Raw genomic sequence first — 27,833 nt, forward strand, 5'->3', positions numbered from 1 at the left:
TTAAGCAATTAAAAATGATTCACAAGGACAGTATACTAACGTTACTACAAGTAGACACGTGTATCTGTCCCGTATAAAATGCAAACGATTACAAATACGATTTACAGTTTACAAAATAATTTCTAATTCCTAAAATAACTAATTTCTAACCTAATGCAATATTAACCTAACTAAACATATAATAATTTCCTTACAGTATAAAAATTCCTAATTCTAATGATACTCAAGTCTTGCCTGTCATATGTATTCCGCCAATATGGGCGGCCCACTTTACAAGGCGAACGGAGTTCATACAAAGTAACAAATAAACTTAGTTAAATTAAATATAAATTTCAGAACATCAGTGAACACCGCCGACTCTGAATTACCCCTAATAATAATTAAATAAACAATAATAAACTAATAGAACTGTCCCAAATTCTCTCACTCGTTATTCGCGCAATGGTCACAATGGCCAGCGCACGTGGCGAGCAAGAGGGGACCAGCAAGCTAGGTACAAAAGATATCTGGAAAAGAATTGACAAAATTTGTCAAAATAGCGCGAATAGCGCGAGTTGTATCGCACTTATGACACCAATTGTCAAACTGCTCTTAGCTCCTGAAATCAAGTAACAAGTTGGAGGAAAATCACTCACGTGTTGTCTGTTGTATGTCAAGATATTAGAGACCGCGCCGAGAAGTCACATCCAGGTTGTCGGCGCGGTTATCGGTCTAAGGGAGATAACTCTAGCCAAAATTCACCACAACAACAGATTTTTTTTTTAATAAAAATGATTTTAATGATATGGAAGACTAGGAAGACTTTTAAAATTTGTGACTTAAAACAAATAGAAATGAAAAGAAAATACCAATCAATGTTTCGCCCTAAAAAAATTGTTTTAGGGCGAAACAACCTAGGGCGAACGGGATTTGGGGCGAAACAACCTAGGGCGAACGGGATTTGGGGCGAAACAATCCGGAACCACATACATTACGTAATCCGGACTTCTGACAAAATCGGAATTCCCAAATAACTATTTCAAGATGCAATATCCCACAATACCCCGGTTACGTCAGACAGACGAAGATGGCGGAACCAAATAGGTGGGTGTTTTCCGTCGCGAAAAGGCAAACATTAATGTTGTTTAGTTGAAAATCTGTTCGATAAATGACTCTCAATTATTTTACAGCAAATTTGTGGTATGCAAACATGATTATGAAGACACACTGGTCGGGTCCGTCGATTTACAAATACAACCCAACACGATTTGGCCTGTACATACCGGGGTCTTTTCTTTGGTCCTTCCTTGTAGACTGGTGTCACTGTTACCTCTTTCCAACTGACAACACCTTGGAAAGAGGCAACAGTGACACCAGTCTACAAGGAAGGACCAAAATAAGACCCCGGTAACTACAGGTAGCTATGCCCAAGCTAAGGGGAGATAACTCCAATTGAATTTTCGCGTCGCGCCAAAATTTCGTCACACTTTTATACCATCGGAAGAACGGTGATTTTATCGTGCTTGTCCATGTTATAGAAATGGATACATGGTAGGAATTTTATCTTCGATATCCCTCGTCACTTTACTACAGTCTATATTACAAATATCATGGCGGAAACGCAAGGAGCGGAGATTGTGAAATATTGCAGAAGCGACAATTTCCTTATAAAACCGAGTACATCCATCAAAATTATATACAAATGTTCAGTAATTATCCCTTAAAATAAGTATATATATATGCCAATCTGTCAAAACCGTTCTTGGTATGAAAAATGCTGTTGAAATCCCAAGGGGTAGTATAACGGTAAATCCAATATGGCGGACACCTCGCCTCGAAAACGTAAACAAATCCCACCTGTACCAGACAAAACTCGCTAGAAGGATATTGCATTAACGGTTGTTTACCTATCGTGTAAAGGTATCTGTTCTCTTTGTTTTCTGTATATATTTTAAACATTAAATGATGTATATTTGTATAAATTTCGGTACTATTTACTTGTTTCTAAATGATTAAACTTTTAAATTAAGTTACTGTCACTCAGTCTTGACTTAGTTTACATACGCTGATACAGTTAGAAATTGAATAGACCTAAATTTAAATTTATTTCGAGTTTCAGTGTTGTCTGACATACAAAAACTATACAATGGTTGGTCTGTACATAGTTTACATTAAACATATCTAATTGATATGACATGCTTTTGTTTTTCAATATCATTTTTTTTTTTTTATATAAATAAAACTTGTCAGATCATACACCATGTACAAATACAATTTTTTGTTTTTAAATATTATTTTAATGATTTATCTGACTAAAACATATCAGATCATGTGTAATTACAATGAGTATGCTTGAAGACAAGTACCCTTCAGACTCCTGGGTAAGCAAATGCCACAATAAAAGGAGGGGCTGGTATATACATTAAGTACCCCAACTGAGATCAACAATCAGAAGCAATACCAACAGGCCTACATTGTTCAAACTACTAAGTTGAAGAAGACCTTATTCATGCTGCACACTCCATCAAAAACAAAATTGATAACACAACTCAAGTAGTATTCCTGACTGATGCCCTCTCTGTGCTACAAGCTTTGACAAACGACAAGCTTAACCTCAACTTGAACAAGCTTTATACACCATCAAAAGTCTGACAACAGTTCTACAGTGGATTCCTTCTCACTGTGGAGTTTGGGGTAATGAACAAGCCGATAAATTAGCAAAGAATGGTGCTGAACAATAACAGGAAGAAAATCCAGTCTGCTACACAGAGATGAAGACTATCATCAAATCTCTGTTCAACACCCATCAGCAACAAGACAGTTACCACCAACAAGATCTGACCAAACTACCATCTTCCGACAGGACACAACAGACTCAATCAACATCTATACAAAGTCATGAAAGTTGTTTCATCTCCAATGTGTCCTTGTGGAGAAGCAGAGCAGGATACTGCACACCTCTTACAGTCATGGAAGATCCATCAGGCACTGATCATGAGAGATAAGATATGGCATTCACCAACAGTTAGTGAGTGAGTGAGTGAGTGTTAACGTTACCACTCAAAGAAAAGCTATGTGGACCAGTGGATGCCCTTAGCACAGAAGACCACCAGATTTGTTGAGGAGACTGGTATTCAAGTGTAAAGGCGAACGATAAGAAAGAAGATGTGTAATTACCACTGAGACTGGTGCATCAATATATATAATTAAATGAGATTATTAATGTCATTCATTGTGTTTTGTAAGGGGAGGTAACTCTTTGTGAAGTAACATTTTAGCATCATCTCCGGAGTGAGGGGTGATATTTAGCATTGAAATCTTTCATTTTACAATAGAATAGATTGGTTCTGAAATTGTGGTAAAAAAAGAGAAAACAAATTCTCCCATATATACCTTGTTATTGACCTTGTACGCTTTTTTGATTGTTTTCAGGAAAATGCTAGAAAACAATTGTGAAATTTCACGATTTCAAAAAATTCGTAAAAATCCAATTTTGAAGATAACATGGTTCTGATTGCTGTTTTGTAATCAGGTTATGGTAGTCTCTAGGAAAATGACGAGAAATAAATCACTTTTGGTTTAAAAAAAAATAGTTGGGCATAGCTACTACAGGCCAATAAGTTTAACGTCAGTACCATCCAAAATAATGCAACGTTTAATAGGGGACGAAATCCTAACCCACATGGACATAAATAACTTATTCACACCAGACCATCTCCAACATGGGTTCAGACCGGGGAAATCCTGTTCTACCCAACTATTAGAATCCCTGGAAAACTGGCATAAAGGACTGGAAGCTGGTGATAACATATATGTCATATATCTGTGGCCCCGGAATCTCGAAACTTCTTAATTCTCAATTCTTAACTTTCCATTCTTAAGCTAAGTATGTACTTAGCTAAGAATTTCTCAAATTGGTGTATCTCGAAGGCGTTCTTAAATATTTGGATTTCAGTAAATTAAAGCTTTTGACAAGGTCTTGCACCGTTTCCTGATACACAAGCTAGAACAGTATGGAATTGAAGGAAAAGTTTTGGATATAGCCTTCCTGGAAAATACGGTACAAAGAGTAACGATCAATGGTACAACATCAAATCCGAAACCAGTCACAAGTGGGAGTCCCTCAAGGGAGTGTTTTAGGACCAATACCGTTTCTGATCTATGTTAACGACATGCCTGATATGTTAAGCTGTACGATCGAACTATTTGCGGATGACACAAAACTCTCTGCAAAAAATGAAACATTAGCAGACCGCCAAAATCTACAGGACAACATAAATCATATGTGTGATTGGACCAAAACCTGGCTCATGCAACTTAACACCACAAAGTGCAAACACCTGGAGCTCGGACAGAGACAAGGTGACCATATATACACCATAACTCAAGATGGAAAAGAATCTCCAATCATAAGAGTGCAGGAACACGAGAAAGACCTAAGTGTCCATATATAGACAACCAGTATTCCGGACCTTTACATACATGAGGCTTGTAATGTTCCTAAATCTATACAAAACGCTGATTAGACCTCATCTGGAATACTCGACAACAGTTACATCACCATTTTTGATCCGCGACAAAATTACAATCGAGAACATCCAAAGAAGAGCTACCAAAAGGATTCCAACTCTGAACGCACCATACGAAGAACGCCTAAGACAACTCCGACTCCCAACTCTCGAATATAGGAGATATCGTGTTGACGTAATTCAAACCTACACAATACTAAACAACATGGACATTCTTGACAAGGGCAAACTATTTCATGAAGCTGAAGACAACCGAACCAGGGTACTCCAGGACACTATTCAAAAGACCATGCAGACTGAACAAATATGGTAATTTCTACAGCAACAGAGTGATAAATCTGTGGAACTCTCTAACAGAGGAGGTAGTAATCTCTCCAACGCTCAACACCTTCAAGTTACAGCTCAACAGCCACTGGAAAAATCACCCGACAAAATTCAAGCCATCTTTTTATTAGTTACATATATGTTTGCAAGTCTAACCAGTCAAAAGTGAACAATGTAACAAATTGACTGTTTGGCACTGACCATGCTTTTGAAAATCACATGTTTTAACCATCATATTTTAAAAGGAGAGGAATCAACAGTGGGAGCTGAATACTCCAACCCTACCAGATAAAGAAATGAACCTGTAAATGTAAATAACTATATATATAGCAACGAGAAGTCTCATAAGTACGCGTGTGTACAGCATACATTAGAAGAAAGGATCATTATACATCACCACAAGCTACTAGTTAGCTTACAACGATGTCATCTGAGCAAAACTAAGCAGCGAAACGATTGCTGATTTTACCCAATAAGCTTACTTCCCAAAACAAACATCGATTTACCCAATACTACCAGATACTGATTATACAATCGCCGATTTACCCAATATAACCCAATACTACAAGACACAATCGCCGATTTACCCAATGCTACCCAATACTACTCTAACGATGTTAGAGGTTTTACATGGCGAAAAACTTTTGACAGGCGCCGCGTAACCTCTAACTGCCCATAGCTGATTTTCCCGATGCTGACGATCACATTTTCAAAGTTCGGATAAAGAAAGAGTATATCATGTTTACATACATTTAAATGGTCATAATGCATCAAAGAATTAGTGCTTCGGAAATGAAAGGTCGCAGTTGGCAAAATCATATACGATGGAAAAAAGGCCGACCAGCGGCCTATCATGTTATGGGAGTATACTCAATACATGCATTGATTTACCCAATACTACCAGATACAATCACCGATTTACCCAATACTACCAGATACAATTGCCTATTTACCCAATACCACCAGATACAATCGCCGATTTACCCAATACTACCAGATACAATCGCCTATTTACCCATGACAAACATCGATTTACCCAATACTACCTGATAAAATCGCTGATTTACCCAATACAACCCAATACTACCCGATACAATCGCAGATTTACCCAATACTATCCAATACGTACATTGATTTACCCAATACCACCAGATACAATCACCGATTTACTCAATTCAAACATCGATTTACCCACTACACCCAATATTACCCAGTACAATCGCCAATTTACCCAATACTACCCAATGTATTGTACATCAATTTACCCTATGCCACCAGATACAATCGCTGAATTACCCAATACAACCCAATACTACCAGATACAATTGCCTATTTATCCGGTTATCATTCTACAACTGACTGTCTTCCGAATCAATTTAATGCATCGTGCACCCTGATTCGTCGTATTTTACTACTATTTCCACTTTTCTTAGATAATTGCTTACTTTGATGTGTTCCATTTTAATTTTATTCAACTGATCTGATACGAAATGCCAGTAAAAAATCATGAAAGTGTTATATATATATAGTATAGTAGTGTCACCTTGCGCACACGTTGGAACAAATGATAACCGGTTCGACGGGTAATGTGCTTTTTATACCCAGCGAGACCCATACTTGTTACCTGCAAGCAAGGACCAAACTAAAATGTCAGCACTTCAACGATAGTTGGAAGAGACCGGGAAGATCTCAAAACCAGAAAAAATATTTTGAAATGGCTTTTTTTAATCTCAATCGAAAGCTTTTTAAGTTGCACTGTCAGCTTTAAGTATCTGCTAAAATTATCCATTTTCTTGTGTCAGACCATTTTTTTGTAATAATGTATAGTGATTATAAAAAAAAAATTGATAAAGATTAAGAAAAGGGCAAGAAAATGAGCAATAATAATGCAATGTCAAGATTATTAAACAATGCTATTTATTTAAAATTAAACTACATCGATTATAACTCTTGTTTTGAGTTTTCTTTTTCAAAGTGGCGTTGCGCATGATAGATTGGTTGCGACATGGAAATGGTTGGCATGGAAATGGTTGGCAGCGCCACGCTGCGATGGGAGTGTTAAAAAATAAATACCATAGCGCACCAAAAACTATCATGCAAATGCTTTATTCAAATGAACAGTGAGAAACAAAAATTCAAGAAATCATCCAATCCAACCTCTCATTCTCTCCCCCTGGCTCAGTGGCCTGTGGCATGGCCACCCTTCCTGCTGGAGAGTCGTATGTCTACATTATGTATTTCCCACTATTTCAAAAAAAAGGTACCAACTTTCTATTCCTGCATTAATCCCTGAATTATAAACTTTTTGGATGTTTTTGATAAATTAATTAATTCACCAATGCAATTTCATAATGAACTGTTCCTGAACCGTTGAATTGGAAGAGTTCAAATGTGTCTTCAGGGGTGGATGAGTTAATTAACTGAACATAACATTTTTTTCCCAGAAACGAGAAAAAGTGTGGTACAACAGCTGCTAAAGTTGAACTTGGAATACGGGCATTAACTGTAAGTACTTCATTGCCCAAATTATTTTAATGTTTGTTATTTGATTACAAAAAAGTGTTGCCATTCATATCTTACACCAGAAATTATGTAAATGAGGTCCCAATATGTCAATTTTAGTTCACCAAGGTCTTTTTACCAAAGAAGCTTTTTATTCACACGTACACAAATGTTGGTCTTTTACAGAAATCAGTTACAATATGTATTTGTGTATAGCTAACATTGAAAACATGCATCAATGCACGGCAAATTATTTTTTCTGTTAAAAAATGTGATTGAATCTTTCCAAAATCTAAAACCCTGGCTAAATTCAAGAAGGATTATAAAGACCCCCCTCTTCACGTCTGCATTTTATAATTTGGCTCTTTGCACAGACGTCATGTACACATCACTCTTTAAATTTATATTATTCATTTATCCGTACATATTTATGCATATTGAAATAATTGTCTTCATGATAGTGATTTAGATGCCTTTTTCTATCTTCAATAACTAATACTATTAATAATGTGTTGTGAAGCGCTTTAGAGTATTTTTACTGATTATTAAGGACGCTATAAAAATGTTGTATATTATTCTATTTTACCTTTAACAAATGTATTTTTTTTCCAATACAGCAAGAAACCGATCACTTAACGAAAAATGTCACCGAACGACCTAGGAAAACAAAATCAGGGAACCCTGGACCAAGTAAAACGGTTGGTACAAAGAAGTTCTGTATGTTTTAATTCATTCTGACATTTCAATCTTGTATAAACTGTGGGTGTGGCACCTCTGGGGGCAGGGCCAAATAGGGGAAATAGAGGTAAAACCTTTAAAATTCTGCTTCTACAATAGGGATTAAGGGATTTTATTCTAATTTAGTCTGGAGCATCCTTTAGCCAAGGGGACTCAATTTTGTATAAATGATGGGTGTGGCCCCCCTGGGGGCAGAGGGAAATAGAGGTACCCCTTTAAAATCCTTCTTCTACCTAAGGGATTTTATCCTGATTTAGTCTGGAGCATCCTTGGGTCAAGGTGACTCAATTTTGTATAAATGGTGGGTGAGACTTCCCTGGGGGCAGAGGGACAGGGCCCAATAGGGGAAATAGAGGTAAAACCTTTAAAATCCTTCTTCTACAATAGGGATTAAGGGATTTCATCCCAATTTGGTCTGAAGCACCCTTGGTCCAAGGGCACCCATTTTGTATAAACGGTAGGTGTGGCCCCCCTGGGGTCAGAGGGGTGGGCCAAATAAGGGAAGTAGAGGTAATTACCTTTAGAACCCTTCTTCTACCATAGGGATAAAGAGATTTCATCCCAATTTGGTTTGGAGCATCCTCGGGCCAAGGGGACACAATTTTGTATAAACGGTGGGTGTGGCCCGCCTGGGGGCAGAGAAGTGGGGCCCAATAAGGAAAAAAGAGGTGGGGCCCAATAAGGGAAAAAGAGGTAAAAATCTTTAAAATCCTTCTTCTACCATAGGGATTAAGAGATTTCATCCTAATTTGATCTGGAGCATCTTAAGATCAAGGGAACTAAATTTTGTTGAAACGGTAGGTGTGGTCCACCTGTGGGTAGAGCTACAGGGTCCAATAGGGGAAAAAGAGGTAAAAACCTTTGAAATTCTTCTTCTACCATAGGAATTACAGGATTTTATCCCAATTTAACCTGGAGCATCCTTGGGCAAAGGGAACTAAATTTTGTATAAACGGTGGGTTTGGACCCCCTGACGGATGAGAGTTGCGGTTCCCAATAGGGAAATTAGAGGTTTAAATCTTTAAAACCTTTCTTCTTCTGTACCATTGGAGGGATTTGATGTAATAAGAATAATTTCCCATGGTTGCTTCATTATCCAGGTGAGCGATACAGGCCCTTTGGGCCTCTTGTTTAGCTCACCTGGTCCGAAGGACCATGGTGAGTCTATGCCATACTGCATCATCTGTCCTCCATCGTTTGCCGTCTGTCAACTTTTCCTTTAAAACGCCACTTAAGTCCTGAACTGCCAAGTAGATTTTGACTAAATTTAGGCTGGAGCATCCTTGGGCGAAAGGGACTCAATTTTGTATAAACAGTGAGTGTGGCCCTCCTTGGAGCCCAATAGGGGAAACATTCTGTAGGAATGACAGGATTTTGATTAAAGTTGGGATGAAGCACCTTTTGGTGAAGCCGGGAACCAATTTTGTATAAACAGCGGGTCTGAAACATTGTATTGTGATCCATTTAGACCTCACATGCTGCTCTTTCAACAGCGAACAGGGCTACACGATAAGGGTAGCAGGGATCAATGTAGACTTGATTCACTACCTTTTATGGGTAGTTTCCCCTACAGAAGAAAATTCCCCTGTTCTTTGAAATCCCTGATTTCAACAAGAAAATTGCTGTTTTAACTTCAAAGTATTTCCCCTATACATATGTTTTCTTTAAACTTCAACAGTTAAAATGTATAATACTGCATATATATACATTTTCTCTACATAATTTAAACAATAGTTCTACAGTCTCAACATTAAAATTGTTTAAAAATTGAAATATACTACACACATGTATGTAGGACAAAACATTTATCTTTTACCTTCATGGCGCTAGAGCCTTGTATCAAAATTTAAATTTCCCCCAAATCTAAAAAATGGTAGTTTCCCCTTAAACCTGTATTGATCCCTGGGGTAGCCAGCTGATAGTCTGGGACTAATGAAATCTCCAGTTGGACTAAGTGGTTCTAAAAATCACTAGCTGGATTGATTAGTCAAATTTTGATATTGCTTATCTTATTGAATAATATTAGGTTAGTGGAATTTGCACATGGACTAGTAAAAATTGGCTCAATTTACCAGTGGGATTCAAAAATAAATTGTGGCCCTGTATATCCACACAGTTATCCTCTCATTTATTGTATGTATAGAAAAATTTGACCATTGGGTGTGTGGCTGTAATAAAATAGATTCTACCAACTTTATACTTCATCACATTACTGATTTTTAGCTCACCAGTGCCCGAAGGGCTTTTCTTTTAAAACACTGCTAGTCCTGCAATGCTGTCCCACTACATGAACAAGTTGTTCTTCCATTGTCTGATGCAACTGAACAGGTACTCTAGATTTCATTCCTTTAAAAAAAAAAATGTTTGCAACTTACTATATTAGCAAGGAAGCTTGACCTCTTGGCAGGGTGGGGTAAAGGCCATCTTAGTCAAATAATTGTATAATCACTAGAACTATAAAGAATGCCTAATTGCCTGGATGAGTACTAGTGTATCTTAGCCTAAGGACTTCAGTTTCCTTTATTCTGTAATAGTTCTGTCATATTGCTTTGGTTGATGGTGTGAAGTATACCAAATTACAGTTCTACATTAAATCATTTTGAAACTTAGTAGGCATTCACAAAGATATATATCAAATTGAATTCATTTATCGGTTATATTGTGAGAAGTTTGACAATTCTTACTCAAGATAAAAAAGAAGTTAGGACCAGCTTTTTATGTACCAACTCAATTTTTATTTTTTTTGCAGGAAATTATTCCTAAAGAAATCCAAGACAATATACAAATGACGAAATTCAACAAAGGTGTTATTACGTACGCACTGCTTAAACTGAAAGAAAAGCTAGGAAATATTGGCAACAAACATGTCAATGTGGTTGAAATAACCGGCGGGAATGTCTCTATTTCTATGATATCCTACAGTGATGCACTGCTTGAGGAACGAAACCATGATAGTTCCAAAAAGTATTTCCTGTGTTGGATACTAACAGGAGAATCACAAACATTGAAAGCCCATTGCAAACTGTTGACCAACATTGGTTGCAACGAACCAAACCACGTTTTCCTGTTGGATTCGCACCGCAGCAAGAATTATGAACTGACTGAAGATGTCCTGAATGCTTTGGGGCATCTACTTCAGCTAGAGTTAAATAGCATAGTCAAAGTGGAAGTATTGAATGTGCTACAGCAAACCTACGGTCAACCATTGTGTTTCCCTTACACATACGGATGGGCAATAGAAATCCTTCTAGGACGGGTGTCAACCTTGGAGAAAATCAGATTTGTTGAGTCGAAGATCATCGAAGACCTACTTGGAAATCTACGCAGCAAATGCTGCCACAAACAATTCACAATTAAAATGGATTCAGATCCTGATTTCTCGCCAAAAGTCATCAGGTTCCTGGTTTTTACATGGTAAATCATTTTGTTTAAATTCTTGTGAAAAAATTCTACAATCAATTACAGACCTCCAGATTTTTGACACATTTTTCAGATGCGTGTTTGATATTAAAATTGATCATACTTTGTCAAATATTACAAAATCCCCTTGCACGAGATCAAAACGAGACTTGAACGTGATTGAAACCTCTTAAGGGATCAATCTGAAATTTCACTTGAAAGGTTTTACCAAATTTGAACATCCCAATGGTGGAATTTCCCTATCCTACACCCCTGTGCATAAACAAGTCTTATAAATTTAGTCTCAACCTAAAGTTAATATGGGGATTCCCTTATGAATTCATAATAATGGTATGATGTCACGTCAACAATGCATCAATTCAACGTCACATCAATCCTGCATTTAGCCTGTAACTAACATTACATTATGTAACTTTAACATGACTAAATTGAAGGCTCTGTATGTACATGCCGCCATGTGGATGATACATATTAAACTAGTTTGATATTTAATATAAGTACACATAAAGGGATTTGTGTAGCAGCGTGATGTTACTACATATAGTGGATTAAAATCATTTATCTGAAAAATACCCTGAAAGTCGTGAGCTCGTCAAAAATTGGGCGACATAAAATCTCAGTTTGGCAACACAAAATTTTCATAGCAAAACCAATTGGCGACAGAAGTTTTCCTTAATGTGAGCCCTGAGTAGATGCTCTGTCCTCTTCAAAGGAACATACAGTATAAGCCTTGTAATTGGTCAGTTTTCTTTACCTGAAACCAATCCAATAAGAGTGACATGTATTTAAAAAAGAAATTGCTAAATAGCAAAGTAGTTGTCAGTCTTTACATTTTAATGTATATCTTGTATTTATTTACTTTTATTTAAGGAACGGACTGCAGCTGGCTGATGAGAAGTTGCAGTCACTCCACACTGTAAGTACTTATGAATGCCTCGCATGCTACAGGTTGTATTTGTTAAAACCTGAATTATTCAGCTGAGGAAAGTATGTATTTTTTTTATCTACAACACTTTAAGGATCCCTGTCCCGCTGCACTATGGTTTCCCGTATGTACAGTATCACCTTCCCTAATTAACTCATTCACCCCTGAAATTTCATAATGAACTATTCCAACTTTTGAATTAGAAGAGTTCAAATGTGTCTTCAGGGGTAAATGAGTTATATCACTTCCGTATGGATATACAAAGTAAGTATAATAGAACACCATCTGTAATCCAATCTAAATATTGACTGGTTGGACATTGAGTGCTATGATTATGTTTTGTTTCTATCAGTCTCTCCGCCTGTCTGTTTGTCCAAAAGTTCTAGATACTGGTAAAGACCGTAGATTTTTATTTATTGATTATATAATTTGTATCAAGAGGAATATAAAGCTTTGACATGTATGCAGCTAAAATGATAGTATATACAATTTATGTTATTTACGGCCAAATGAAAATGTATACGTACCTGTCAGTTTCCTGTTTACCGACCGGCCCTATTTTTCATGACAACCCTAATACATTTTATTGGTTTTTCACAGTCACGGTTATGCATTTATTAGCTGTTTAATTGTTAGAAGTGTGCATATAATTTGCTATAAATTTTATTAGTCTTGGCTCATGGTCAGTGTCAGAGTTTTATATGGAGATGGTAACTAATCTAAGTAGCCATAGATAATTGTGGTTATGATATAGGTTGGGATTTGTAAATTAGTGTGACCATTTGTAGTCTAGGAGTTCAATTGTTATTCAATTAATTTGAACTGGTGGCAGTTGTAATTGAGAACAGAAATCATCAGCAATTACAAAAGAGAATGTAACACTGGTGACCATCAGGGGAGTTTGGATTACTAAAAAATTAGTGTCAATTAAGCAGTAGGAAAAATACATATTTTTAGGTCATCTGATATTTCTCAGGTGAACTATATAATTGCGATTGCCTTAAGCTTGTGTCCGTCGTCGTGCGTCCGTTTATAAACAACCAGAACAATATGATACAGTTTAATAAATGCTATTTATTAACTGTATAGGTATGCAATGTTATCATGACCAACATTGTTGTATATGTCTTATAAATCAGCATACACATGTTTATACACATAACAGAAGAAATAAACAATACACAAATATAATATACATCTCATGATTATCTACATTTAAGGTTTGGCCTTGGGTGCTATATCATGCTACACATATATATTTAGCTATGGAAATCTCACGGATTACTGACATTATACTACCAGGAGCGAACTTTCACCCCTTGTCCCAGGATTTCTGCAAATATATCCCCCCAGGAGCGAAACGGTCGCCCCTGGTCCCAACGGCTGGATGAAATTTCCAATTATCAAAATAACAGGACCCCAATGAGAGCATATTTCTGACAATCCTGGATCTGGACATGATGAGTTAGCTCATATACCTGGATCCCATGAGAGGATATCTGATCAGTAAATTCCTGGGTCCGCATGATATCTATAGATCTAATTTTCTGGATATAGATCCCATGAGAGGATATTTCCTGAATCCTGGATCGGACCCGTAAACAATTTACATTTTCAACTTCTTCTCCGAAACCCCTGAACTAATTTCAAAGAAATTTTGCAGAAACTTTCCATGGCCAAAGGTCGACTAAAATTGTGAATTATATTGTCCCCAGCCCCCAGGGGCCTGTGGGGCGGGGCCAAAAAGGGTCAAATATGTAGAATCAAATACTCTTCATAGGTGGAAGGGTCTTAATATAAGGTGCTATAGCAAAATTGTGAATTTCATGACCCTGGGGTCTCACGTTTCTCCCTGGGGAGGGGGTAAACTTTACTATAATTTATACAGGGTAATCATATTTTGGATCAGCATTTGTTTAATTTCCATTGGAGTTAATTCAAACTTGGTTAGCATTATCAGTGTTGGATAGCAGTTTGATGGTTTGAACATATATTGGCCCTGACTGACCCCGAGGGGCCGAGGGGCGGGGCCAAAAGGGGTCAAATTGACTGAAATTTCAAAAATCTTCTTATCAAGACCCAGATATGGTAGAATCAAATACTCTTCATAGGTGAAAGGGTCTTGAGGTACTTTATCAAAAATGTGAAATTCATGACCCTAGAGCTTCACGTTTCCCCCTAGGGAGAGGGTGGAATTTACTATAGTTTATGTAGGAACATCCAACTTTTAGGTACATTTTGCTCATTCAAAATCATTCAAACTTGATTTACATTATAACTATGAGATTACAGTTTGATACTTTGACATTTTTAACCCTGTCTCATCCCTGAGGGGCGGAGCCCAAATGGGGTCATATAGCCAGAAATTTCAACAGTCATCTTCTCCTGAGGCTGAGACTGAGATAGGCTGGAAACCAATACTTGTCATAGATGGAAGGGTCTTGAGGTGCTTAATATCAAAATTGTGAATTTCATGACCCCCAGACCCATGTTTGCCCCTGGGGAGGAGGCCAAGTTTACTATACTTTATATAGGAAAATTATACTTTTGGGTATGTTTGGTTCAATTTCAAATGGAAATTATTCAAACTTGACAGCCATTATAACTATGAAACAACGGTTTGATACATTGACAGTTTCGGCCCGGACCCGGCCCCAATGCCTGAGGGGCGGGGCTAAAAGGGGTCAAATTGGCTTAAATTAAACAATCTTATCCAGACCAAGATATGCTGGACACAAATAATCTACATAGATAGAAGGGTCTTAAAGCACTTTATCCCCTGGGGATGGGGTAAACTTTACTACACTTATATAGAAAAATGATACTTTTGGGTATATTTGGTTCATTTCCAACTGGAAATCATTGAAACTTGATAGACATTATAACTTTGACAGTTTAATACTATGACAGTTTTGGCTTTGGCCATCTTGGAATTCTTCTCCACCTCACAATTTTGTATCAGCAGGCTTCATTGACTTAAGTATCTATCCCTGAAAAAGCAAAAAGCAATGTCTGACACATGTACAGAAGCAAAATTATTATTTCAAGAAGAATAAACTGGAAAAGATTAAAAAATAATGGCGTACACATCCATAGTGTTATATTATAGATAACTTTGCCAAAGGCCTGATTGTTCCAACACTTTGTATGTTTGTCGTTAATCAAGTTAATTTTAACATTATTAACAAAATATGCGACCTTTTTATCACAAAAATTTGTTAAATTTAGATGATGTAGTCAATTCACAATTTTGTTGTATTTTACCATTTAGTTGTATGTTATTTATGTTCGGTATAAAAAGAGGCAAAATTTCCAAATGGTAAATTACAATACACAAAAACTCTTCATTGCTGAATCAATATATTAGATGTTTGATAGGACAGCTGTTTTCTTTTTAGCCAGTAACCTTACTCAAATAAATCCCCCAAAACAATCCAACAGCTCGTTCTACTGTAATAGGAAAGAAAGAAGTGGAAAGATGAGGTGCCCCAGCTGGGAACGAACCAAAGAATCCAGGTTCCGGAGGCCAACGCTCTACCACTTAGCTAAAGGGACAATGTCCTGTCAGCTGACTGACAGAACCACTATTTGTACATAGTACATATACTACCGAGATCTTTCACACTACTTTTGTATTACATGTAGTTCAAGTTACCTTTGTTACAAAATTATTTCTTTTTCATTTGGCATTACATAGATAACATCAGTTTTTACATAACTCAGGTGACCGTTAAGGCCCATGGGCCTCCTGTTAACATTCACGGAGGTAATCAGAAGATTTTCTTCACCATAAAACAAAATAAAATAAAAAAATAAAAAAAAATGTTTTTCCTACCTACTTACCCTATTTTTTTTGGAGCCGAAACAGGAAACACACATATATTTGTATTTGGACTAAATTTGTTCAAATCGAATAGGTACAAAAAAGTGGACAAAATTAGAGAAATTTAATAACAACAAGGACAACAAAAGATGTATTATTATTTTAGCGATAATCAACCTAATAAGTCATATTTATATTCCTTACAGTCCTCCAGTGTTACCCCGGTGACTGACCCGCCTTCTGAACCTGAAGTGCCATTTGATGAGGTAAGGAATTGCAGACATCACATAATACATATATGTAATATTATCTGGTGTGAGAAACTCACAGGATACTTAGTGTAACTGTTGGTGATTTAACGGAATTTACAACTCCTATATCTCTTTTCTTCAAAAATAACATATTGATGTTACTCAACCTCATTAACCCTTCTTAACTCATCAGCCTGTGTTATTTTCTCCATTTAGTATCAGTAGAGTATTTTGTGTATGTCATTAAGTGTAATGGGCGATAGAACATCTATTCCGTCTTTGCGTATTGCAGAGTTATCTTCTCTTGGGAGCAGGGATTGATTGTTACGTCACTTGTTTGTGAGAGTAACGTCATAAATTTTTGAGAAAACAATGTAATTTTCTCACACAAACCAATGACGTAACAGTCGATACCTGCTCCCAAGAGAAGATAACTCTGCAATGCGCAAAGACGGAATAGGTATTGTCTTTAACATCAAATAAATTAAGTTATTAGGTGATTTATTGGGTGAAAGAACATCTATAGTATATCTGAAAAGCATTGTCTTTAATACCAGATTAATTAACAGTAAAGTTAATTGGTGATTTAATTGGTGAATGATAGTCTCTTACAACAAATCAATTAATTTACTTTCTTTGTAGAAAACAGGTTCTGTCATCTCAATATCTTTCTTACGATTATTACATAATATTAACATTTGAAACACTGAATTTAGAACAAACAGCAGATTTGGAGCCAAATGATACAGCTATATAACTAAGTGTATTACTCATACTTCCAGCAACAACCTAAGTGGTTGGTGCCCTCTGCACCACCTCCTGATCATGAGGAATATTACAAAGTAAGTATAATAAAACAGCATCTGTAAAATGGTACACAGGTGTATTATTGAATGATATACCCAATCTATATGACGTTACTCTCACAAACAAGTGACGTAACAATCAATACCTGCTCCCAAGAGAAGATAACTCTGCAATGCGCAAAGACGGAATAGGTATTGTCTTTAACATCAAATAAATTAAGTTAATAGGTGATTTATTGGTTGAAAGAACATCTGTAGTATTATACCTGTATATCTGAAAAGCATTGCCTTTAGCACCAGATTAATTAACGGTAAAGTTAATTGGTGATTTAATTGGTGAAGGGTAGTCTCTTACAACAAATCAATTAATTTACTTTCTTCGTCTAATTTGAAAGACTGGATATTCAAAGAAAACAGGTTCTGTCATCTCAATATCTTTCTTACAATTATTACATAATATTAACATTTGAAACACTGAATTGAAAACAAAAAGTAGATTTGGAGTTAAATGATACAGCTGTATAACTAAGTGTATTACTCATACTTTCAGCAACAACGTAAGTGGTTGGAGCCCTCTGCACCACCTCCTGATCATGAGGAATATAACAAAGTAAGTATAATAGGACAGCATCTGTAAAATGGAACATAGGTGTATTATTGAACGATATACCCAATCTATATATTGACTGGTTGGACATTCAGTGTTATGATTATGTTTTGTTTCTGTCAGTCTCTCCGCCTGTCTGTTTGTCATACATCACTTCTCACAAGATACTTAGTGCCAACAAAACGATGGCAGTAAACAGATTTATATCATATGTCACTACTTGCTTCCAATATATCAATACCCTTCCGATGGTCTGACGGGCGTATCATGCTTTCGATCGCGGTGCTCTTGTGACATCAGTTATGCCCCTTTCTAATTCCATTTAGAGATTTTGTCGGTATTAAATCCTGACCTATCTTGATATGAAAGTTGAGTTAACAGCATTTAGATCACCTGAGCATTTAGATCACCTGAGCATTTAGATCACCTGAGCGATGCTCAATTGACCTATCCAGGTCGCTTTCTGTCCGTCCTGCGTAATCTTTTTACATTTTTGGTTTCCTCTCAAGAACCAATGAATGGGTTTCCACCAAACTTGGTAGGGATCATCCTCGGTAGAAGAGGATATCAAATTGTAAAAATGAAGTTTCTGCTCCACCCTAGAGGGCTTGGGCTAGGCCAAAAATTGGAAATTTCCCAATATTTGAAAAATCTTCTTCTTCAGATCTTCCGATACTTTTCATTGATGAAAATGTCTTAAGGTGTTTTAATTTTTTTGTATTATATGTGTAAGATTTGGCGGTAAATAATCTAGCTGTATTGCTTTGCTTCACCATGATGATCTGTCTCTGTCTTTACAGGACTCCTCAAAACTTCAAACTGGTGGATCTAAAGATAGGCTGTTTGATGAGGTTGAAGTTGACGATGATCAATTGTTTGGAGAAACAAAGGCAGCAAAAAACCCACAGGTAATGTTGATAGATATTACACGAACACAACCTGTTACACGTGTATGTCTTCTATGTTTTTGTGACATAAAGAAAAGAGATAGAATGAATTAGCTTTCAGTTGAAATTATCATTTGCTTTATAGGGTGTAAACTAATGTTGTCATTTTTAGCTCACCTGGCCGGAAGGGCCAAGTGAGCTTATGCGGTGGTGCGTCGTCCATCATCCTGTCGTCAATATTTTACTTAAAACAACTTCTTCTTAATAACTAATAGGCCTAGGGTGATGATATTTGCAAAGTAGCATGCTGAGGTGAAGGGCTACCAAGTTTGTTCAAATGAATTACCTTAACTGCAGGATAATGGTATCAGGCCTGTAACATGATGGGATGAAGGGCTACCAAGTTTGTTCGAATGAATGACATTGACATGTATTTAAGGTCACAGGGATCAAATATGTTCAAAATCTTTAAACGACTTCTTCTGAATAACCAAAAGGCATAGGATGATGATAGTTGGCCAGTATCATGCTTAGATAAAGGGCTACTTAGTTTGTTCAAATGAATGACCTTCACTCATATTCAAGGTTACAGGAGTCAATTGTCTTTAAAAACTTGAAACAACTTCTCATGAATAACTAAAATCGGCCGTTTTAAATGTAAACGAAATGCATTATCTGACAATAATAACAACAACGATGTCCAATATCAACTGCTAGACCACGACTATGCGACGAAACAAAGTGACCCTCGTTCACACATTGAAGAGACGCTGGCTACTGAGGACCCTACTAAGCTTACTGACAATTTTACTGTCAGATGAGCTGACACTGACGTCCGATGAGGATCCCTCCAGTACTAGTGATCACGAATACGCCAATAACTTTTTAACCTGGTCGCAGGGTAAACGAGTGGTTGAACTCGCGATGTTATCTGAATACCTGGACCAGAAAGGTTGTAAGGAATGCGGTACTAGGCTACGGTTGTGCAATATACCCAACAGGAAAGACATTTTGGCCTGGGAAATATTTCATACATCACATTAGTCAGGATTATATTCTATATTTGTTATTACATGTAAGGCCTATATTTCAAGTTCATTTTTTATATTACATACAACAGTGTTATTTTTACAATGTGATATTTTATACCACAATATTGTATGTTGTTATTTGTACATAATGTAAACGTTTACTATTGTTGTATAGTGTGATATTTGTTAAACCACAATATATGTTGTTATCTGTATATAATGACTGAGTTTATTATTGCTATATAGTGTGATATTTTGTAGATCATAATATGGTATGCTGTTATCTGTACATAATGTGAAAGTTTATTATTGTTTTGTTCAGAATGTAAAAGTTTACTATTGTTGTATATATAGTGTGATTTTTTTTATATCACAACATAGTATGTTATTTTCCTATTATGTAGAAATTTATTATTGTTGTGTAAAGTATGTGAAACTTTGTTAATGTTGTTCATTGTGACATTTTTGCTATGACACAGTAAAGTACATTGTTTGTTATAATGTTATTCATACACTATGTGCAATTTTGTTTTATATTGGTTATTACATTTGAAGTAATTTTATTGGTTGGTAATGCCTACTGTATTATATTCATATATAAAAAGTGCTATATTGTATGTTGTAAATTGTATATATGACTTTTTATGCCGCTCTTGGCGAGAGCCGAGCGGCTAATTAATTCTGTCCAGAGAACGAAATGACGGATCCACTTCCGGTTGGAGGTGCGTAATTTAGTCTTGCAAATATGCTTCCGCTATATAGTTTCGTTATCGTAAATAGAAAGTAGAATCTCTGACACTCGCCAGTGCCAGTGTGGGTTACATAAAGTCTTAATCCATACTTTAACTAATTGCTGAAAACAAAATGTTTATCTACGGTGCATTCTACGAGTGTTGTGGTGGTGAAATTTGTGCACTAGGTTTGAGCGTTTTAGCAAATCGGATAGAGGTCTGAGGAGTGTTACGCGTGTGAAACACATATGATTCGAGAAAGCACATGTGAAGACTGTCAAGCATTGACGCTGTCTGTAGAAGGAAGAAGAAAATATATATATTTATAAACCGTATTAGTGATGAAGAATAACCTCTATTTTGATGTTTCAAACGGGAATGTAATATGACATATCGTGCTTAGGTTGATAACGGTAAGGGCTCTGGGACGAGACGATATGTGAACTGTGTATGCTTATCAAACATTTCTGTAACACAGCATGCTATTTCTGGTGTATTTATTTATGAAAATTGTAACAATTTAAGAACATGACACAATTACTGCCACTGCTGTCTGACAAGAATTTGTGCCGTGTCAAAATATTATCCAATCTGGTGTAAGGGAAATAACTCTTACGTTGGTAAAGTCGCATTGAGAAATATAATTCAAATATATTCCAAGAACATTTGTGAGATTTTGTATATTCAATGAAAGTAAATAAAGTCACTACATATATAAATAATTATTATTAATATGAATAAATAATAAATAAAAATAAAAGGAGTACGATGTCTCTTTTCTCCATGCATTTGTTCTCCATACTGTTAATTCTTCATTTCACAATCACAAAATGCACCTATTCTTTATTATCCATTCACCGATTGCCATTCTGCACATAAATGCTCATGTCACATCATTGGAGGATGCTTATTAATGAAAATTACAACAATGCGTCACACTTAAGGGTGAAAAAGGAGAGAGAAATGTTTTTAAGGCATCATTTAAGATGTGATTGATTTTGGAAATCCCAAAGGCAACATCATCACATGACCTGATTTTCAATTAGCAGAATGCAGAACACATATCTGAGGTATAATAGAAGATATTGATGCTCAACATCTTACTGAAGCAATTAAATTTAAAGTGGTGAGCGGCTTTAATGTCACACTGACATAATTCTAGTTGGGATTTAGAATTATTATTGGTTCAAATGTAAGAGTTGTCTCTCTTTTTTATACGCCCGTCGAAGACGGGGACGTATTATGTTATCACGCGGGCGGGCGGGCGGGTGGGCAAACGATGTCCGCTCGATATCTCGAGTAATTATTAACGGATTAACTTCAAACTTCACAACAAGGTTAATTACCATGAAACCACGGACAAGTTCGATAACCGCCATTATCCGACCATAATTACTGGAGTTATTACCCTTGGTTTCATTAATGCGATGCATGCGTTCCATGATGTTGTATTGCACTCATTGATCTACCAGTTATGTTGAATGATTTCTCTTTTAATATCAATTACTCACAAATACTTCATATATTTCAATCATACAAACAACTGCTCATTCAATGTGTGACAGGCGTATTATATACCGCTCGCGGTAACCTTGTTGTTTAGTTTTTTTGTATATTTATATTTTTTGGTAAAATAGGTAAGTCTACAAGATATTTACTTTTTGTCACCTGTATTTTCTTTTCCTTGTCCTAAACGTGTTGCATTGGCACTCAGAATTTTATTGATTCATGTAACGGGCATTTTTGTTTGTTTTAGTATTATTGTTAGAAAATTACTCAGTTTTTTTGTTTTGTTGCATCAAATAAAATGTATTTTGTTTTATTTTGTTCCATTGATTTTTTTTTATTAAAAAATCAAAATTTCATTATAACCCAAAAAAATCTGAAGAAACTACCGTAAGGTATGGGTTATTGTTCAGAAATGATTTGGTTATGCAATAGCAATGCCGTAGAAAAAAACCCAATGCCTAATTGCATTTTTAGGCGGCGGGACGGGGATCCTTAATAGGACGTTAAACAAAATTAAACCAAACCAAACAAAACCAGCATCTTTTTAACGCTTTGATTTCACTTCTGGTCAAACAGGGAACCGGGCATGAGAAGGCTTTAGGAGGCGTATCATCCATGGGAGTTACAGACACTGTGATGACCGAGCAACAAGATCCACTCAGCAAATCGGAAAGGGATAGAGATGAGGTGCCAAATATATCTGAAATAGAGGAGCTGCAAACACCACCCTCGTCTGCTTCAGTGACAAATGCAGGTACAGGTAAATAGGATTTATCTACAAATTGCTGCCTTAAGAAGTTATGAATACAGAAGTCGTTTTCAATGTGGGATGTTTTTGTGTGTGTGTGCGTGTGTGTGTGTGTGTGTGTGTGGGGGGGGGGGGGTCTATCCAATGGTACATAATTTGTCATCATAAACCAGGCTTGTTGAAGGAAGAATTACATCCTCCACACTGACCTATATCATGAATCAACTTTTTACTTCCTTATTCTATATATTCAGCCTGAAAATCCAGTAGATACTGATAACATATATATCTGCTCTGCTCATGAAAATTATCATACGTCCTGAGTCCTGAAGCCAACGGTCAGTTTTATCTTTACGGAAAGTGATAAAAATAGCTATGACCGAAATAGTGCAATATCCAGGCCTTTTAGTGAGAAGTAAACAAGAACAGTTACCACAGTGTCAACTGACCCACCATGTCAGTTATGAGTCTGGCTTTGCACATAACATGTTTAGGTCACCTGAGACAAAGTCTCAAGTGACTTATTGCGAATGCCTTTTGTCCGGCGTCCGGCCGTAAACAATTTACATTTTCGTCTTCTTCTCCAAAACCCATGAACCAATTTCAATGAAATTTTACGGAAACCTTTCATGGCCAAATGTTGACCAAAAATAGTGGCCGATTTGGTCCCCAGCCCCCAGGGGCCTGAGGGGTGGGGCCAAAAAGGGTCAAATTGACTAAAATTTCAAAAAATCTTCTCAAGACCCAGGTAGAATTAAATACTCTTCATAGATGGAAGGGTCTTAAGGTGCTTTACGAAAATTGTGAATTTTATGACCCTGGGGTCTCATGTTTCCCCCTGGGGAGGGGGTAAACTTTACTATAGTTTATATAGGGAAATCACATTTTGGACTAACATTTGTTTAATTTCTATTGAAAGTAATTCAATTTGGGTTAGCATTATCAGTATTGGGTAGCAGTTTGATGGTATGCACATATGAGCCCTGACTGACCCCCCCGGGGCTGATGGGTGGGGCCAAAAAAGGGTTGAATTGACTGAAATTTCAAAAATCTTCTTCTCAAGACCCAGATATGGTAGAATCAAACACTCTTCATAGATGGAAGGTTCTTAAGGTGCTTTACCAAAATTGTGAATTTCATGACCCTGGGGTCTCACGTTTCCTCCTTGGGAGGAGGTAAACTTCACTATAATTTATATAGGGAAATCACATTTTGGACTAACATTTGTTTAATTTCCATTGGAAGTAATTATCTGATGGTATTTATTTGATGGTATGCACATATGAGCCCTGACTGACCCCCGGGGCTGATGGGTGGGGCCAAAAAAAGGTTGAATTGACTGAAATTTCAAAAATCTTCTTCTCAAGACCCAATTTGAAAAATTAACCAATTTGGGTTAGCATTATCTTTATCGGTATTGGGTAGCAGTTTGATGGTATGCACATATGAGCCCTGACTGATCCCCCAGGGCTGATGGGTGGGCCAAAAAAGGGTTGAATTGACTGAAATTTCAAAAATCTTCTTCTCAAGACCCAGATATGGTAGAATCAAACACTCTTCATAGATGGAAGGTTCTTAAGGTGCTTTACCAAAATTGTGAATTTCATGACCCTGGGGTCTCACGTTTCCTCCTTGGGAGGAGGTAAACTTCACTATAATTTATATAGGGAAATCACATTTTGGACTAACATTTGTTTAATTTCCATTGGAAGTAATTATCTGATGGTATTTATTTGATGGTATGCACATATGAGCCCTGACTGACCCCCGGGGCTGATGGGTGGGGCCAAAAAAGGGTTGAATTGACTGAAATTTCAAAAATCTTCTTCTCAAGACCCAATTTGAAAAATTTACCAATTTGGGTTAGCATTATCATTATCGGTATTGGGTAGCAGTTTGATGGTATGCACATATGAGCCCTGACTGATCCCCCAGGGCTGATGGGTGGGCCAAAAAGGGACGAATTGACTGAAATTTCAAAATTAATTATGGTTTATAATGGCAAATGATACTTTGAATGTTACATGTTAATAACTTGTTTGGAATTATAATCCTGAGTTGACACTTTGATACTTTGAACATTTTGAGCCAGCCCTACCCCCAAGGGCTGTAGGGTGGGGCCAAAAGTAGTGGGTGTGCTAAAATTTCTTCATTTTCCTTGTTTAGAATCAGAGGTGCTAGTTTCAAATACTTTTAAGTCTTAAATCTGTATGCTAGATATTGAATAAGGTGGTTTTATTGTTTTTTGTCACTTTGAATAATATTTCTGTTCGTGTTAAAAACAAAATCAACTCTATGTATGAATATATCAAGTGACCGTTTAAGGCCCATGGACCTCTTGTTCTTGATGCGTTGAATCTACACAATACATTGCAAGCAAGAATTATAAGTAGCATAATATATAAATCTAATGAGATGTTCACAGCTGGATTTGAATAAAAAGAAACAGGTTGAAATAGAGTATGCACACACTAAGAGGGTACCGCACAGTGAATTTGAACCTGCAGTAATCTGGAAGTACACTATCAATAGGTTTAAACGTAAAACATAACTCATAAATGCTCTTGATTCAGAATCAATGCCTGTACTTGAATTATTAGAAGTTGGGTTCATAAAGCAAGAATCGACAGCTGCCGCTGAAACGTATGGTTATACAGTTAAGGATATCTTCATTACTGATTAAAAATGCCAAGAAAGCATTGTCTTTTGTTAATTTTTAAACAAGAATTGTTCATTAGGAGTATCAAACTATATCATCCTAAAGAATTTGGTGACAAGATAATAAATAAATCTTACTTCATTAAGCTGTCCCTTTAATTGTCCAAATAATAAAAGAGCAATATACGTATTCATTGAAGATTCCCTATCACAGTTATTTACATAGAGGATTGGAGTATCCTTCACTTAAACAATTCATGTAATAACCATTTCTTAACACCTACAGTTTCACAATTCAGATTGTTTTGTTTTCTATGAAGTTCCAGATGTTTTCTAATCTTTTGTTGTTGATGTTTGCATCAAAGATACTACTTTTTATTTTACTGTTAATTCTCTATTTAAAGTTGGAGATGAGAAACTGATCCCAATCTCGTCAGCCAAACAAGCGTCCTCCAGGAAAACCAAGGTTGTCTTTCCAAAAAATCATGATGAGAATGATGGCAGGATTTGGCTTCCACTAGACCCAACTAAACGTGTCTTAGTGCCTAAATCAAGTGAAACAAGTGCCTCGTCATTGAAATCTACATTTGCTGTCAACAGGAAGGAGACGACCAGAGAAAATGAAAGTAAGTTAATTAGTATGATGTTTTAAAAAGGTTGATATAGAATACATCTCGACTGTAGTATGTAATAAAGCATTTGGTTTTTACCTCGCCTGGCACAAAGTGAGGTGAGCGATACAGGCCCTCTGGGCCTCCTGTTCATTTCTGTTTTGGCCACTTATTGACCCTAATGACCTCTTCTGTGGTGACGGGCTGTTAAAAATAAGAATTACTCTTGCTTGTTGTAGATAACATTGCTCCAACACAAGCCAGGCCTATGTAGGAGGACATGAACAACACAAGCCAGGCCTATATGTAGGAGAACATGAACAACACAAGCCAGGCCTTTATGTAGGAGAACAGGAACAACACAAGCCAGGCCTATGTAGGAGGACATGAACAACACAAGCCTGGCCTATGTAGGAGGACATGAACAACACAAGCCAGGCCTATATTACACATCACACGTGCAGCAAAACCCAGCTCACAAGATAACAACATGTTGACTTTATGGGAGACAAGGACTTTATGGGACCAGATGACTTGACAGGTCATATGCAACGTGTATATGCAGATGAATTCAATGTTTTATTAGCTCGCTTATTCTAAGAACAGAGAGTTATAGCGTCCCCTGGCGTGAGCGTCAGCATCAGCTTGAAAACTGTTAAAGTTTTAATTACCTGCAAGTTATTTAAAAGCTTGTCATTCATTAAACATGTGATATTTATAGTAAGTGACCTTGACCTTAGATATCAAAGGATAAAACGCTATCCAAAAGCTTAAGCAAAGTATTACTTGAAACAAATTTTAAATTATATAAGAAATAATTCTCAGGGACACCATCTAAATGAAAATTGATTGAGTTTTATAACAGTCGAGATGCATTTGATATCCTCCCCACATGGAAGGTAAAACAAACATTACAGTAAAATGTTCAAACCTGGCCTGCATGGTGTAAAGTTTCACCTTTTGGCCTTTTGTAACTTTCAGCTTTCTCGGTGAATTTTGTGCATTTCTAAATATCTCCCATTCTCATCAGATGTATATGAAGTGCATAACAAATGGAAAAATGAAAATAAGTACATATGATAAACTTCCAGAATAAATAAATGAATAAGATGTATAGGAAAGCAAACAAAGGGGCACAACTCTTCAACTTTGTGAAAATCCAGCCCAGAATTTCTGCTTTTGTTAGGATGCTTCTACACCAAAGTTAAATAACTTTGGCTACTTCAACTTCTGACAGGTCAATGACCCTTGATGAGACTTATTTAGCTGTCAAAAATCAGACCAAAAAATATTGCAGTACAATTTTATGTCAACTTATGTATTACTGGGTTTGAACACCACTGTAAATATGAATGTTGAACAGAAATATTTTAACATTTAAGCCAACTCATATTTTTTTTTAAATCCTTTTAAACACAGGTTAAGGAAATGAAGGGTTTAAATGTTGTTTGTTGATGTTTAGTAGATCGAAGAGATACATGTATAACCTTTTTTTTTAAACACAGTATTCTAAAAGATATGGTTAAGGATTCAGACTCTTTTAGGTTATCAGCATCTTGTGAGGAAACTCCATGTAATGTAGCAGACAAATGTCAACAAATTATATGAAGTGTAGTGCAGTGGATATAGAAAGCTCAATTCCTGCTATATCTTTGTAGTAAAGCTGTCAAAGAATCAGATATTTGGCAGACCTTTCACATTCATATGACTTAAAAGTGGTTGCGAGGATTTATAAAACCCAAAAAATAAACTGA

At 36.4% G+C, this 27,833-nt stretch overlaps 1 protein-coding gene across 2 annotated transcripts; it reads left to right on the forward strand.

Moving 5' to 3' along the window:
* Window positions 1-988: 988 nt before the first annotated feature.
* Window positions 989-26,859, forward strand: LOC110464136. Of its 2 annotated transcripts, none has more exons than XM_021519202.1 (12): window positions 989-1,083; window positions 7,277-7,337; window positions 7,952-8,032; window positions 10,822-11,486; window positions 12,363-12,408; window positions 16,447-16,506; window positions 17,274-17,333; window positions 17,848-17,907; window positions 18,705-18,812; window positions 22,639-22,822; window positions 25,873-26,094; window positions 26,319-26,859. In XM_021519202.1, exons 1-12 carry the CDS (start codon window positions 1,067-1,069, stop codon window positions 26,351-26,353), a joined length of 1,599 nt encoding a protein of 532 aa, XP_021374877.1. In that variant the 5' UTR covers window positions 989-1,066; the 3' UTR covers window positions 26,354-26,859. The 2 variants fall into 2 exon arrangements, with proteins under 2 accessions (XP_021374877.1, XP_021374878.1); XM_021519203.1 differs by having other exon boundaries at window positions 22,639-22,816.
* The last annotated feature ends 974 nt before the right edge of the window (window positions 26,860-27,833 follow it).

Source organism: Mizuhopecten yessoensis, unplaced genomic scaffold (genome assembly GCF_002113885.1).
Source record: "Mizuhopecten yessoensis strain PY_sf001 unplaced genomic scaffold, ASM211388v2 scaffold10965, whole genome shotgun sequence".
In the NCBI taxonomy this organism is placed as follows: domain Eukaryota; kingdom Metazoa; phylum Mollusca; class Bivalvia; order Pectinida; family Pectinidae; genus Mizuhopecten; species Mizuhopecten yessoensis.

Coding starts and splice junctions, on each gene's coding strand:
- LOC110464136 (XM_021519202.1), top strand. Junction 8,033..10,821: donor ACCCTGGACCAAGTAAAACG/GTTGGTACAAAG, acceptor TTTTTTTTGCAG/GAAATTATTCCTAAAGAAAT. Junction 11,487..12,362: donor AGGTTCCTGGTTTTTACATG/GTAAATCATTTT, acceptor CTTTTATTTAAG/GAACGGACTGCAGCTGGCTG.